The 16,333-nt window shown below is 42.8% G+C and overlaps 1 protein-coding gene across 2 annotated transcripts in view; it reads right to left on the reverse strand.

Moving 5' to 3' along the window:
- The window catches only part of SV2B (synaptic vesicle glycoprotein 2B), a 59,006-nt gene that overhangs the window by 19,613 nt on the left and 23,060 nt on the right, over positions 1 to 16,333 (reverse strand). For both annotated transcript variants that reach the window (XM_084532648.1, XM_084532649.1), the window contains exon 2: positions 7,929 to 8,821. In XM_084532648.1, coding sequence (XP_084388774.1) covers positions 7,929 to 8,445 — 517 coding nt within the window. In that variant the 5' untranslated portion in view covers positions 8,446 to 8,821. The remainder of the gene's footprint in view (positions 1 to 7,928; positions 8,822 to 16,333) is intronic.

Raw genomic sequence — 16,333 nt, forward strand, 5'->3', positions numbered from 1 at the left:
GGGCAGTTAAAATGCTTCACATTTAATTCACAGTGCCCAGAACAGAGCAGATGCAGCGAAAAGTTCCCCCTAATCAGGAGCACAAAGAGGAGACTGATCATGTGGAGATTTCTCAGGTTTTCTCAAGTTGTATTCAGTATTCCCAAAGACTCAGCTAGCTCAGACTCCCCTTCCTCCAGGAGCCTAAACTTGTGATGGGAGGGAAGATTAAACCTCTGCCACACAGCGTCCATCAAACAGCTAGCAGCATAAAACACAGCAGAGCTGTTAACATCAATAACTCACTAAGAGCATGTGGCCTTAATTGGTTATCGTTCATGATGAGCCAACGGATGCATTGTCCCTTAGAAACTTAAAGCAATGAAAATCTTCAGTAAAGGGAGCCTGAGGGATGACCAGGGACTGTTAGCTCAGCCAGTTTCTGAGGGGAAGGATGCTGGTTAGATAAATGTTTTCTCCAGGGCTGAAACAAAATCAGCAGGGCACTTTATTGTGATGGAAAGGTCCCTTCTGGGAAGACTGTGTGTTCCAGCTGATATTACTAAACCTTCTTTTGGGGCAGCTGCAATAAAACGCTCCATCCGCTAACAGATCTTGGGGCCCGAGGTACAGAACAACCTCAGGCCTTGCAGATTCCTGTTTCCTGGACTAGCACCCCACCTTGGCTGTCATTCCTCTGTAGCGAATCAGTTCTGAAAAGTTGTGTGCATCACTTCCCAGCAGCGTTTCCAGCAGACAGCAAGTTTCTTACAGAGCTCCCCTTCCTGTTGGCTCCCTGCTGCCTTTATCCTGCACTTCTCAGCTGTTTCAGGAGACCAGTGCGTGGCCACAGCTGTACAACCACTGGGCCAGAAAGTCTGGCTGCCCTACACTACGGACTGCATGATGTCACTTCATTAATTTTTGGGGAAAAAAAACACAAGCTGATGGAAAGATTGCTCGGTCAGATCTGACCTGAGCACTGCCCATGCTAGCAGGATCCCCAAATCACTGACTCACACAGCAGTGTTGCCAGTAAGATGCTAAATTGTTCAATAAGGTGGTGGGGACCCAGGACTGAGTGGAGTAGTTACTCATACTAGTTGCTACTCATACTAGTTACTTGTCCATGTAAGAGCGACAGTCTTCTGGAGTACTGCTAGGAGAATGCGGCAATGGTTGTTTCCTTTGGAATAGATCCATGTCATAACAAGGAAACACAAATTTTAAGGAGAATTGGGCCAAGAAAAGTGATCACTAAATGGTATTTCTTCTCCTGTGTTCCTTCTGTCTACCAATTGTTCTAGAGAACAACACCATGCAGCTTAGGCTGTGTTAGGAGAGCTCAGCTTCCAAGTTAACACACGCAGCGGATGGGTGAAATGTTAAGGGCAACTCTGAATAAGCCATTATTTGCAGACTGTTCCACGGGTAATGGAGTATAATGAATGCCTGCGGGAAAGTCTGCTATAGCCTCCCATAAAATCTGTGGAAAACCGAAGAGCTGAAATTCTAAGAATAAATTTGGGGTTATGAGTCATCCAATGCTGAAGTTATAAGGAAAATATGTGACCACTGACTGGGCTTATTCCCACTGGAAAAGAGGTAACATATACAGAATTTTCACATTAAGAAATTTATTAGCCTTTACTGAAGCTACGTGCTCCATGTTAGACAGGAATCATGGACATAAAGGCTAAAGTTCTAGGAGTAAAGAAAGGCAGACGTGGCTATGTATGTGCAAACTGTCTTTTTCCTATTTTGGCATCATTAGAAACAAACTCATAAAGACTTCAGAAAGAAAAGGAAAAATTCAATATTTACCTAAATCTCCATCACAAGCCTGAATTACTTTCACTGACCATTAATGGGATTAAAGTTCTTAAAAATTAGGCACATCTTAAAAGAATCCTTTTCAAGTCATGCAAAGGACTTGAGGAATAAATGACAAATCCAGGCAGCAAATGGGAAGCATTAGTCCCAGATCCCTTCGGGCTGTCAGAACAGCGAGGAAGCTGATGGGTAGGGGTGCAGCAGCAGCTCACCTCTGCCAACAGGTCCACACAGAGCCAGGAGCCACAGGAACATGGGATTTCTTACCTGCATTTAATACAGAGGCTGCTGGCAGCACAGTAATAAGAGTGTTTTTGAATGGGGAAAGCATTCTGATAACCCAAAAGGATTAGGACCTTATTCATCTTGTGATTCAAACTGTAATAAAAACAAAATTGAAACTCTCTTATGAATACTCTTATGAGCTTAGCATCTATTATATAAGGATGCATTTAATGGACACGACTGAAATGCTGTGAGTCAGGTCTGGCCTATTTGGGAGATGGATGAGGCAAAGCCCAGGACCCATTTGTGTGTGAGTGATTTGAAGAGGAATAAAACCCAGCAGTGCTGCCTGGCTGGTGCTCTAACGGTGGCCGGCATTTCCCAGACAGAGAACGGTCTCAGCAGAGGGTTAGTTCAGGGAAATTTTTTATCTGGCCTTGCTTGCAGGCTTATTAGTGCTTTGCCCTTGAATCTCACTGATCTTTTAAATGGGAATCAAGTGAAAGGGGAGTCTCATTGAACTTGCCTTGTTGATTAAATATCAGCAGAGAGACCTCGTCTACGCTAATGGCTCTACTGCTGAGAAAGGGTTGCGATTATGAAAGGCGGCTTTCCATTTTCAGGGCTCTGGGGGTGGATACGGAATGAATCTGGCTGTGGAGTTTGAGGGGATTCTGCACAGGAAAGCCAAAGGTGGATATGTGAATCCACGAGTGTTTTGGCACGGCCCCGGAGAGGCAACGCACGCCAAACGCCTCAGCAAGAGCTGCCAGCATGGCGTGGGTGGCTGCTTACACTTATCTGGCTTCACAGCCCCCCACAGGACTTGTCCATCACTACAACATTCACAGGACCATCTGGTCCCCCTGTCTAGCTTCTCTGCTAAATCAAAGTTTTGTTTGTGCTGGCTCTCTGCAGATGAAATTCCCACAGCATTTACAAAGGGGGGCTCAGCCATCCCATACCAGCCCCACACAAGGTGCAGGGTGTTCCTGAATCACAAAAGCACCTTTTTTCTGACCAGCACATCCCTCCTGCTCAGGATGATGCTGCTTGTTGGGCTATGGAAGTTTTCCTGCCCAAGAACAAGTGTGAGACCAGGAATTCATGTGGGATGCTCGGGGTGCCCGTGCAGAGGTCAAGGTGGGGTTTGGCATGGAGGTGGGAAACATCAGGGGAGCCACGGCTGGGCTCCTGGTCTGCATTTATCCAGAAAAATATAATTAATTAATTAATTAAAAAAAAAAAAAAAAAGAAGAAGAAGAAGAAGAAGTGGAGAAATACCACTGAGCTGAGGGGATTAGGATTTACTGTTGTATCAGGTGAATTCAGGTCAATGAGATGATGAGGCCAGGTTTTATCGCAGTTGATGTGAAAGCATCCTCTTCACACAACTAAAAGAAAGGATGGTGTTACACATCTGGTTTAACCTGACTCACGCAGCCAAGCTTGAATTTCTGCATAACTGCATAATTACAAATGGGATCTTTTTTATGTTTTTTGATCTAACATTACGAGTCTGAGAGTCTGTAAGATGATATTATCCTTAAAATATTATTACTATACCATAAAAAGGAAAGGGAGCCGCGTGCCTGAAAGACAGATTTCGCTCTCAGCTTTGGTGTGGATGTTTTGCAGTCATGGGCAAAGGGCTTTACATTTTTCTTGTCTCAGTTTACTGAACTGTGAAACGATGATAACAACTGCAGCCCTGGTGTCTGGGAAGTCTGATGCTCTAACTGTGCCTTCAGTTTTTTATACACAGGATGTGAGAAAGTTTAAAACATTACTATGACACCATCTCTTTTGCTTGTTGTGTACTTACTACTCCATCCTTGCCAATGTAAGATTTAGTCCTCTGGGAGGTGATTAATAGCACTTGAAGATGCACACTTACACGATATTTCTCCAAAGAATTATGGTGTGTGCCTTTCAGCACATCAGCAAATAGAAAATTTATAACTCTCCGTATGATTGCCCTTATCAAATGAAAATACAGTCTGTTTCTGTCAGGATATGTTATGTTGAAAAGGAATATTCTGAAAAAGAATATACTGGTGCAATAAATTTAACAAATGCATTGTTATTATGACTATTGTTGGGGAAAGCTCAGCAAAAGAAATGATACGAAATGAATACATTAAAATAATGTTACAAGTTAGCAAGCTTATACTAATGACTAGTTTTAAAAATTACGAAATCAAAGAGCTAAAATACCTACAGTTGTTGATGCTTTTTTCTTTTCTTTTCTTTTTATATACCCCTGCAGTCATCTTCGAGATAACAATTCACATCACAGAAAAATTCTAAATGTGTGCTTTGTCCCACGAGGGATAGTAAGGGCTAAAATAGCTGTTAATTTGCATCTGATGTAGATGTGTTTATTTTCAGAACAAAATGTAAACGTTTTCTAAGAAGTGTTAAATTCATTTCACACATTTCATAAAACACTGTGGGCATCTGTTTATTTGTAATTTTTGCATAATTTGGCCATAATTTGCTTGATATTTTTCCACTCTTCCTTTCCGAGGGAGGAAAAATAAGCAATACACAGATAATTTAATGTGAAATGTCCTTTAAGCAAAAGCTGAACTTCGCTAAATTGGTCTTTAGGGGGCAGCTACTTTAGTTCTCATTTGTCCCTTCCGATTTCTGTGTGAATTCAATTACTTACCTGATTTATTTTCTCTCTCTCTCTCTCTCTTTTTTTTTTTTTTTTCTCCTCTTGGCCTCATTTGTTATGGCTGAGACCTTTCAGGTGTTTAACCATTTGCAGCTGCCTGGAAGCAACCCTAACTCCACCTGGATAAACTGATATAAACATGGGATAGCATAATTGTGTTTCCTTTGCAAATATGTGTTGAGATGAATGGTTACCTAGGAATAAACATAAACTCTCTGCAGGGACCTATTGCTACCTGGTGATAAGGTAGGGGACAGCAATGTTTGTGTGGGCAGTGACCCCATATCTCTAAAACCTCATGATAAAATAGGGGAAATCTGCAGCCTCTCTGCTGACCTGTCTCTCTGTTCAGTGCAGATACACTCTTGCTTTTCATCACTGCACATTAGACAGAAATGGAGGCAAAGATCTCTGTGATTGGCACCCATTTCTGTGACAAGTCAGCCTGTAAGTGCCACCAAACCCTGGGAATTAGCAAGGTCAATTTGTAATAGCACAACCCAAAGACCTTTGAGGGAATGGAAACCCTGAGAGAAATGAGCATCTGTTGGAGGCCCTGAGCTTCGTTAGCAGTTAGCTTCTTCTTGTCACCGGTGGATGGGTGCTGAAGCTAATCCAGGAAAGGTTTTGAAGAAGATTATATTCTCATTTCCATCAATATCACTCCCCCAGCCTTGCCTATTAGGTGTCTATGTCTGTCTGTCCTTGGTGTGCACCCACAGCTGCTTGGAGCAGGGAGAAAGCCTGGGACACCAGGCTGTGCTGGAGCCAGCTCTGCCCCAAAACTCACTGCCTCGTGCCCACCAGCAGCCCCAAATGTGCTCTGGCCTCCTCACATCCTCACTCCTTGCTGCCCTTGAGTACTCATTGCTTGTACCAGTGCAGTGCTCTGCTTTTTAAGCCACGCTTAATTCCTTTTTTTTAGAAAGGATCACCTGCCAAACCTCAGCTCCAAGAGGGAACCTGCAGCAGAGAAACACCCAGCTGCTGAGGAAGTGGGTTAACAAGAAAAACACTTAATCACAGGCCTTCCTCGTGTACAGCACCCGTCAGTAACATACGGGTGTTACCCTCAGTAGCTACTTCCCCCTCTCTTCAGTCTGTCTCAAGTCAAGGTGAATGAACTTTGTTGTGAGGAAAATTCTTTCTTTTTCCTCATGCTTAAACAACAAATGGTATGAATGCAAGCTCTGACTGTAGATCCCTCAATACGAACAAGCTTAGGACAGAGAAAACTGTTCTGCAGAACCAGGTTCTCAGAAGCTGCCTTTCTAAGCAGGGAGAGAAGACAGCAGGAGGAGTGCTCTTCCCCTAATTGGGAATTCCAGTTTAGCTCAGTTAATGTGCAGTGAGCTGGAGCTCAAGTTGGATACGGATCCAAATGTCTCCTTGTTTGTCCAGGGCTTATCAGAACACCCTGAACTTTCAGCCTTGCAAATAGTGAGCTGGAAAAAGCAGAAGAAAAAAAACTCTCTTGGGAGGTTTCTTGTTCTTTTTTACCTGTAGTTGGGCCAGAAATACTTCAAAGATAGATTTTTCTTGTGACATTTGAAGTTTTCTGACTCTGGTGCCTGCCAGGGACTGCAGAGATGGATATTTAAGGGGTCAGAGATTCAAAAGATCTCAGATCTCATATAGTCACCAGAATAAATGACCTGCTTTTCAAAAAAGGTCTTACCACTGAAAAGGCACCCAGCCTGGTGTTCCATAGGGAGCTGCTCAATTCGGAAGTTCCTTTGAAATCAAGATCCAATTGTGAGCAATGTGATTTTAGATGATTTTAGATATTTGACTGGAGCTATTTTGAGCTAGTAGTTTTAAGTGGTTTGTGAAGCAGAAAAATATTACCATACCTTTTCAGGCACAAAACCAGGAACAAAGCTAGCTGACTATGGGAGTAAGCATCCTGAATCTCAAGTTCAGAGATGAAAAAAGAAGAAAGAGAAAAAAAAAAAAAAAAAGGGGGGGGGGGGGGCAGGGTATATTTAGGACCTTAATACACCAAGGTGAGAGGTCTATATAAGGGTAATTATATAACATCTTTGTCACATAAATACAAATAAAATGGAGTCAAGGCCTGGGGTCTAATCCCAAATCTGCATTCACCTTGCATCAGACAGGTCTTCTCGGATAAAAAAATACACTGCAGGCCATGATGATTTCCCTGTGACCCTGGTACACTTCCACCCAGACACACCATCCCCTCCTAAAGCAGCTCTTCCAAGAGCTACTTTATTTTCCTTCCAGATGTGCTGTACTCTTGCACAGCTGGCTCTGACTACAGGACATGCTGGATGCTTTCCTGGTTCTTAGAGATCTGGGAGACTTTGCCTTCTTTGGCTTATGATGTGCAAGGGGAAAAAAAGTGTTCATCCAAGCCTTTCTACCCAGTCTTACTCACAATAACTAAGTCTTTGTATTTTGACCGCAGGGAGGTGTTAATGGTGATGCAGAGGGGATGTTGTCAGTAGCCTGGCCCTGTAATCTCCATGCAGCACATTAATCTCATTCTGCAGACCTAAGGAGAAACCTCCGTAGGCTAATTCTGACCCAGTACGTATTAGCAATCTGCTCTGGCTGAGAAGTTAGCATGTAGAAGGAGCTGGCTGCACAGCTGATCTGCCAGCTGGGACTTCCAGCTAAAGAAAAGGGGAACCTGGGTGTAGTGAAAAACTCTGGAGAGCAGAGCAACATCAGGAGCCACAACATGATGGCAAAGTAATCCAGATCGAGCTGACCCCTGCCTGTTATATCCATCATACTTGGATGGTACTGCCTTGTGGACTTCTCATTACCGTTTAATTTCTAAAAGCATTGAAAGCTGAGTCATTAGATGCTTAATTAGGAAAAGTCGACCTTAACCTTTTTTTTGTATTTGACCCTGAACATCCCAAGAAGTTTTTCCTTGTGGATCTGCTGACTGTGAGCTGCCTGGTTCAGATCCAGTCTGTGGTGGCCAGTACCAGGGCCATATCATATTCATCAGGTGGGCTGAGATGTGGCGTGATGCTGCAGCTGCTGTTTTACAGTAGCTGCCTTCTCAGCAGATTGCAATCCCCTCTCAAATCAGACCCACCCAGCCATGACTATGCATGACATACAACATAAGAAAGGGGCCACCAAATGTTCCTAAAGCTGATCTCACTAGAAATGGATGTCCTAAGTACTGTCTGTTGCATTAGAAGACCAGTTTGCAAGTGGCACTTACCTAGCATGCCTTTGTTTGAACTGGATAAGCACATATCCTTCTCAGCACTGGGCAGAACAAATCCAACCACAAACAGCTCCACTCCATCTGCCATCAGTGCCAACCCTAGAACAAAGAAGAGCGTCCACTGGAAGCGTCCATGGCCACACTCCTCAATGATGTTTTCGTACTGGTGGGCCAGTTGCTCCTCATCCTCCATCCTCTCTGCCATAAGGTCAGCACGGTCTCTGTAGTCATCATCCCCAGCAGGTGCTCGCTGCTTCTGCTTGGCTTTAATGTCATCTGGGTGTGGGATCCCTTGGTACTCCCCCTCATAGACCTCATCGTCTTCATCGTGCCCTTCTGTAACATCGCTCTGGGCATCTTCTTCATGAGTGGGCTCGTCCCCACCACGGTAGTAGCCATCGTTGGGTGTGTAACCTTCGTAGTTGCCATCCTGGTACCTATAGTCATCAGAGACTTGGTTTGTGTCCCTGCCCCCCTGATAGAGGTTTGTGTTTCTGTAGCCATCATCCATTGTGAATGCAGATTTCTCAGTGCTGCAGGTCACTGTGTGCAGATACTCAAATATATGTATTGATCTGTGTGATTTTTGCCCCGAGTTACTTGAGCATATCTTCTCTTTGTTCTTTGGAAGTGATGTGATACACGGCTGCCCAGGCTCAGAGGCAGAATTTCTATATAAAGTTTCCCTCTGACAGTCTCATGCAGTTGTTGATAATGCTTCACTTTTCAGCTGTCATTTGTGACTTGCTGGCTTCTTCCTTGCTTTGGGTGGGAAGAGCTGGGGCTGCTGGCTGGTGAACAGCAAGGGAGCAGCAAACTGCACAGCCAGGGAGCTAGGAGGATTTGACAGCTTTTTCTCTATTCATCGTGGGGGTGAAGGTCACGTCCTGAGGAAACAATAGCAATGAGACAAAGGTAAGCTCGCAAGCACGCATGCATTGAGTTTAACATCCAACATTTTGAACACACATTTTTTTCCATTGCAAAAAACGGCAACAGAATGTTTGGGGAGTGGTTTTGCATCTGCAAACCCCAGAGCCTCAGGGAAAACAACAACAAAAACAGGCATTAAAAATTACCAAGCTAAGTGAGAACCTAGTATAGACCATAAAGGAACCTAAAGGAGGTTGTAAGGTAATGTGTGGTCTCAAATTCTGCCATTCCCAGAAGTCTTGTCTCCCACGGGTGGTGCTGGTTTCTGCAGAGAGCAGAATATTACCGAGCTGGGCTGCCTGAAAAGTGCTCTCTGGTTGTTAAATCTGTGCTTAGCCACCTACCCAGAGCATGCTTATCCTGAGTATCTACAGTGTCTAACACCATAATGACACAAAATATGAGCTTGGTTTTCCTTTTCATCCAGATCCCCAAATTAATTTTATTTGATGGTTTCTTTTTTTTCCCCTGGTGTCTACCCGTCTGTGTGACAGATGTACAACTAACAGGCAGTGTCTGCCAAGATACAGTCACCCAAAGTCCCACCAAGCTCTGCTCTCCCATCCCTAACCATTGATGGAGGCTGATTTTCACAGAAAGCAAAAAACAAAAAAAACAAAAGTTAGTATGGAATCACTGCTCTCTGCAGGGAAAACCGAGGGAAGCCAAGTCACATCTAAACACATTCTCATTTTAGACACCTGATTTCCATTATTTTTCAAGCTGTTTTTAGCCAGCTGGCTCTCCAGCATTTCGGGTTTGTTGCTGCACACAGCTGTAGACAAAGATTTTGAAAGGAGTCTCACATGGGAAACTAAGCAGAGTCACGCTAGAGGAGCCAGCACAGTGTAGGCATGCACAGAAATGTGGACTTCTGTTTAAGCTTTGAGCTACTTGCCTAAATAAAGTGAGCTAAGAAATGACATGGGCATATGTACATGCCTGTATATATCATGGAATCATTTCAGTTGCAAATGACCTTCAACATCATCTAGTTCAGCCATGAATCTGGCCTTCTAAGTCCTACCATGTGTCCCTTAGTGCCACGTATGTGGCTGTTACCCACACAGGTAATCTATAGAGCTGTGATGTAACTTAGCAGACATGCATGGGTTTAAAGTAAATGCAGCTAAAATGACTCCAGAGGAGAAATTCAGTAGAAACACTCTCACAAAATGCTCAGAAGGGCATCACTCCTGCAAGTTCTTTGTATTTTTTGCAGCCCAAATGTTCAGGATAAAAGGAAGAGTCTCACCTATGCTGTTCATGGGAGTTGCTCTGAGAAACTTTTTAAAAGTTTTCTATTCATTTCTGTCTAGCTATCTCTATATTCATGGCATATAATTACAACACGGTCTCTGCAGGCCCTTCCAGAGCATCCTCCTTTGCTCTGAACCATCTGCCATTTTTCACTGCTTTCAATGTGTTTCCTGCTCCTTTCTTTGTGCTGAATCACACAATATATTTTGTATGAAGTTAAAAAGGCAGTAGGGCATTATTCCAGGGCAGAAAAAGCAATCAATAAAGTAAAAAAATAAATAAATCCATTAAGCTTTCTGTTCAAGTCAGAAAGATCAGGAGGCTACAGTGCATGTAGCAGTGAAGAGAAACACTTGCATCCACAGTGGAAATGTTAATATGGAGGGGAATGAATACATTTGACAATCATTAGAAGCACTTAAATTGGCTTTACAGCTCTTTTTTCAATGTGGAGTGTCACCACTAATGGTTAAAAAAAAAAAAAAAATCCAAGGGTACTTTTGAGCCTCAGAACCTCCCAGTCTTGAAGTAACTTTCATGATTACACAGATTTGTGTCATGACTGAACAGCATGTTCTCCAAGGCAGTGAAAACGTAGTTCCATAGAGACATATTTTCTTTTGAAAAGTAGAGGAAAGAGCCTTAAAAAAAAAAAAAAAATATGCTAAGGATCATTAGACCTTGCTTTGGAAGTCTTTAAGCATCATTTGTTGGCAGGTTATATTTCAAAGTGACCTCAAATATCAGAGCAGGAATTGCAGTGACCTCACTGTTCTTGTCCTCTGGTTGATACAGAAGTGGGTTGAAAACTGGTCTTAGGAAGTGAAGTATTGATATTATTAATGATTAAGAACAGGATTCATCAGATTTCAGATCTCCACAGGCCTTACAACTCTTTTTTCAAAAAGTGAAAGATGGTCTTGAAGACCAAGCACCGGAAACCTTTTCCTTCTCTATTAAAAAGCCATGGCTGGAAGCTGGGCACTCTGCCTCCTACAACTGCAGGAACACAAAAGACCACGAACTCAGAAAAGCCCTGTTTAAGCATCTGTGCTCTTTTGATGACACACAAAGATTGTTTTTTACTCTATGAGTTCACTCATATCATGGGCAGCATAGGAAATATTGACACGAGCTGCTGAGTCCATAGACCAGTGACTGCCGCCCGTGTGAGGAATAATGTGCAATTCAGAAGACAAGACTCAGTAAATAAGTCTCTGGCTTCCTACTGAGCTTGTAGGATGGATATTTTGGGGGATTCCCCCAGGAGAGGGGGCAGTCCTTAGAGGCAGGCTGTTATTTAGTACTCTTCAATATTTCACTTAGATATTTCACACTACTTGCTTTCTTCCATTGCCATGCATGCAGGGGCTGATTCACTCTAGACCTGATTCTTTAACACCCTTTCACTTGAGCTAAGCTGCACTTACTCATATTAGCAGCCCCATTTAGCGTTGAGATGAGAAATCATGACTTCTTGTAAAGATTGCAGGCTTGGATTGCTGTAATTATACTTTGCAGTGATGCACGAAAGCTTGAGACAAATGTACACACAACATCGAGCCTATTTCAAGCTTGGGCCCTTTTTAAATGATTGCTACAAAACCAAGGCATGCAGGCAAGGCTTAAACATGCAACACATGAAACTCTACAGGGGAGAGGGACAGAGGTAAGGAAACTTTATTCTGGGTCTCCCCAGAGTGCTTCTGTCCCCACTAACCTCAGCTGTGGTGGGGTCAGAGTCAAGCTAGGAACTGAAATCTGGGTCCTCCTCTCTGCCTTTCCCCATTCAGAAAGGGGAAGGTCTCACAGAGCTGAAGGGGGAGGCTCTGTAAATCCTAATGCAAAGGAATTACAGGTGGGGAGCAGTGCAGGAACACTGCAGGATTGCTTTCAAGGGATTTTTAGCATTCATCAGAAGAATCCCTGTAAAACAGACGGCAGAGAGGTTTAATATTCTGCCTGAAGGACAACTCCTGGCCAAACATCCCTGCCCCCAGAGCTGCTTTCTGTTGGCAGCAGTGGGAAGATGCCCAAGATCCTGCTGCGGCCATAAGGACACTGCAGTCACAAAGCTGGCTGTGAAAGAATTGGAGAGGAAATCCTCCTTTCGGAAAGGGAATAGCGCAGATCGGTGTTATTGGCTTTTGTAAAGTTCCAATCTTATCCTCTTAATGAGGATGCAATTAATGGCTCCATTTGTACACATGAAGGAGCAGGTTTTTGCAATGCTTAACAACTCGCAGCTCCCAGGGGAGCACTAGCCTGGATTTCAGACAGCCAACATTTACACGAGTGTTACTAGACCGAGGGCTGTAGCAAGGTCTGGTCGCCACGCTGCTAGATGGAGGTGTTGCAGCGCTGTGCTGCAGACCCCCTGAGCAGTATTGGGGGACTGTCACTTAGCTGCTTGGGGGTTTTGGGTCCCCAGCTCTAAACGGGAAGGGCACAGCATTGTCACTTGATTGCTCAAACCCTTTGCAGCTGTGTTTGCATGACTAGGTGGCAACTTGTGCCCCAAAAGCCTAAATAAATTGAAGATGGGAGATGAGCTATGAGCTCCCTGTGTTCCCTTTTCTATAAATGAAGCTCAATGTCTTTGTCAGGTGTCCACTGACCTCTGCAGTCCAGCTCCATAGTTTTTAACTAAGAAAAATTATTTTCCCCCAGAAGAGTTCTAAAATTTTTCCTTCATTTTGGAAAGAAAAAAGCCTTAAATCAATCTGCAACCCCACAGTCCACACAAACAACACTTTCAGATCAGGTCCATTAAAATGTTTCACCTTACCTATGGCAGAAGCCTGCCCTTCTCATAAACACCAAATAAAGCATGGAGAATTGTTTCAAGAGGAAAAACATTTAATTTAAGAAGTTCCAGATTGTAAGCTACTTGATCCGTTTTTTATTAGAAATGTTTGTTGAAACAGTTTTTTACCTGGAAAATTCACGTTTTGAAAAACTGACACTTTTTTATCAATGAAAATTGTATCAAGCTCTTCAATTTACTTTCATTTATATAATATTCTCTAATGAATGTTGTTAAGAAGGGAATATAGAAAAATAAAATATAGGGAAAGTAATCCTATTCTTTATATGCATGTGACTGAAAGTATTTGACCTCTGTTGCAGGGCAGAAAAAGGTTTTTTTTTTCATCACAAGGCTCTGATTGTTTGTTTTGTTTTGTTTTATATGTATATATTTTATTTTATCTTTGCTGACATTAACATTGCTGCTCCAGCTACACAATTCAACATCCAGAAGAGAGCTTTGCAGTATCATAATTTTCCTGGACAGATGGCAAGGCTGGGCTCTTGGCAAGGATCCTGCAGAGGGAAAAGTGGCAAGATCTGGAGAGAATACATTTGTGAGTGCAGTTAGAAAAAAGGAGTGAGGGGGCTTCAGTGGCAGAGAGGTTGAAAGCAAGTGAAATCAGAAGTCAGGGAGTGGGGATAATGGTCCAAATTGTGCTCAGAAGAGGGTGGGAGATGGCCAGGGAAGGATGGAAGCTCTGACAGGTTATTGATCCACTAACAGGGAAAAAAAAAAATAAAATCTATTCCTTAGTAATAACAGCAGCTCTTGCTTTATACCTAAGGATTATAAACCCATCTCAGGCCATCTCTGTCAGAGCTCAGCTGTAATCCTCACTAATTCTTGCTTGACTTTTTGCAACTCTATTTTACTGCCAAAATAATAACCAGACAGGAAGAAAAGTCTTGGAGTATATGATTATGAAATACTTTTGGACACAGTTGGCTGTGGGGAATATCACTCAGGCTAAAGACCTATTGACCACTTGAGGAGGTGACTGTATCAAAATAGGCCATGTATTGCATGTTTTCATCAGTCTCTTGCCTTGCTTTCTCTTTCCGTCAAATATAGTAATCCTAAGGTGGTAATGAGAAAAGAGTCCCCGAGGAGTTTTGAATAGGATGGTCTCAGATCTGAGCACCGGTCAGTACATTAAAATGATTTAATTCACTGAAGATCTGGTCTCTTTAGAAATACAGGTCAGCTCTTCACATAGGAGTTATATAGTTCATATATGATGGTTGTCAGATAAACGGGCAGCGTATATACCACTTAAAAATCCTCCTGATTCCTCCCATCTCCTCTCCAGTCTCTCAAGAATGGAAGAAATGTTTGTCCTTGCAAATAAAATCCAAAAGAAACCATGGCCACCAGGCCTTCTTGAGAGAGGACCACATCGCAATCCCAGGTCTGAGACCCTTGGATTTGGAGGAATGTCAACTCCAGCCTGAATTTTTTAGAAAATCTAGCAGAAAACAGAGCTGTTTCACTTCAAGAAATCAAGGCAGGTGAGTGAGTCTTCTATTTACTTTTTTTATCAGCCACATGGTAGCTGGGAGCAAAAGGGAGCTACTTTGCCACTAAAGACACTGTATATCTGTGTAGGCATGTTAATTAATGGTTTTCAGGTGCAAAGCTATGTGTTTACTGCTATAACAATCAGCTGTGGCTGCAAATACTCACAAGAGGCTAACTGGGTCTGGACAACAGAGATTTAAAAAAAAAAATCAAAGCTGCTTTGTGCATGTCTGTAATGGGTACCTATCTTAAAGAGTCAGCTCTGGATAAAGAGGTTTCTTTTGTTGTGGCTTCAGAGCTGAGCTCTACATTAAGTAAAAGCTAAGAACAAAAACAATTTTCTCCTAATTTTTTTATTAAGAAGTTATTTGATAGATATGTAACACAGGTTCAAAAACTCTCTGTGGAGCTTATTAAGCAAGCTATCTGTGCCACAGATCCCGCATGAGTAGCTGTGAGTTAAAAGACGAGCAAGAGTTTTGAAAGTCATTGACTTGAAATCACCTGGTTCAAAGAACTGGCTTTCAGCAGTACAGATGGCACCTAATGATTGCTCCCCTGCAGCGCAGGTAGGACACATAGGGTAAAAGTCCTCTGTTTAGTGTAAAAATCAATGATTTTCTCTAACGTGCTGCTTGGATCTCTGGGACAGGACTCATTTATTCAGTTTGCTTATGCTGTAAATGGGAGGATGATCAGTGTTGATGCAGCCCCAGTGTATTGAGAATGAAGGGAAAAGAGAGCTCAAGCAATGTGGTGTGCTACCAGCAGATCAGATTAATTATTTAACAGAGAAAGCAGTACAAAATTATCTGCTACAGAGTTTATTGAACTTAAGTTGTCTTACGGTTTCTGGATAATCTCTATTGATCTGTGGTGGTTTATACATATTTCTGTGCAGGTCCATACCATGTATATTTTATTTCACTGTGGCAAAACACCTTATTTTATATGTCCCTAGCATCCTGCATTACTTTGCTACAGCAACATAATTTATGTGAGGTTATGTTTGAAGATCATGCGTTTACAATAGCTTGTGAATTTGGGGGCACAGCTGGATGTGGTATGAATGCCAAGAGTCCAGTTCTTTTTCATTGAGCCATCCTGATTTACATTAAGTAAGAACCTGGCTCTGCTGCTCTAATGCTGTTACACTTTTTTGTGCTATTCCATCCCGAGTGTGCTGAGGGAGGTTTCTGGTTTCCAGCACATCAGGCACTAAAATCCAACTGTCTGATGTGGTGGTGACTTTCACAGTGGGCTGAACTTGTAATCTGCCATGTTACATTATGAACCGAGGGACAGAAAGTCCCCGTGATTGTTAAGGGAGATTATATTTTAAAGCCTGATATTCTTTTGGTACAGATGCTTTAAAGGTCATATCTAAGACAGTATGTGCTGCAGCAAGCTGGCACAGTGAGTATGTAGCAGATAAAAGAAGGAACAAGCATCAGTCAAGCAGAATAAACAGCTTTTCTGAAGTTAAGGACACAGACTAGTAAATTGGGTGTCCGTGAGATACAGAGGAACGTCTAACAGTAGGAGTTGGAAAGCAATGGCTTAGAAACACTGAGCTATATAAGGAGGGCCAGACTACACATTAGGATTCCACAGAAAGGCCCTAAAAGGTCAATTTGACAAGCTGAATATGGATAATGAGTTGAGACAGATGGTATAAGTGTATGGCAGCTAATAAATAATGAACAGACTTGCTTCAAGGAGCAAAAGGAGGGAGAAATCGCAGCTGAGAGCTTAGTCAGAAGGGAGGAGGTGAAGGGGAAAAGAACAAAACTGTGGATGATGGGAGAGGATCACAGCAGGAGGACTAGTGGGAGAAGTGTCTGATTTCGAGTGCCAGAACTCGTGGAGATGGTAA

Source organism: Aythya ferina (genome assembly GCF_964211825.1).
Source record: "Aythya ferina genome assembly, chromosome: 11".
Classification (NCBI taxonomy): domain Eukaryota; kingdom Metazoa; phylum Chordata; class Aves; order Anseriformes; family Anatidae; genus Aythya; species Aythya ferina.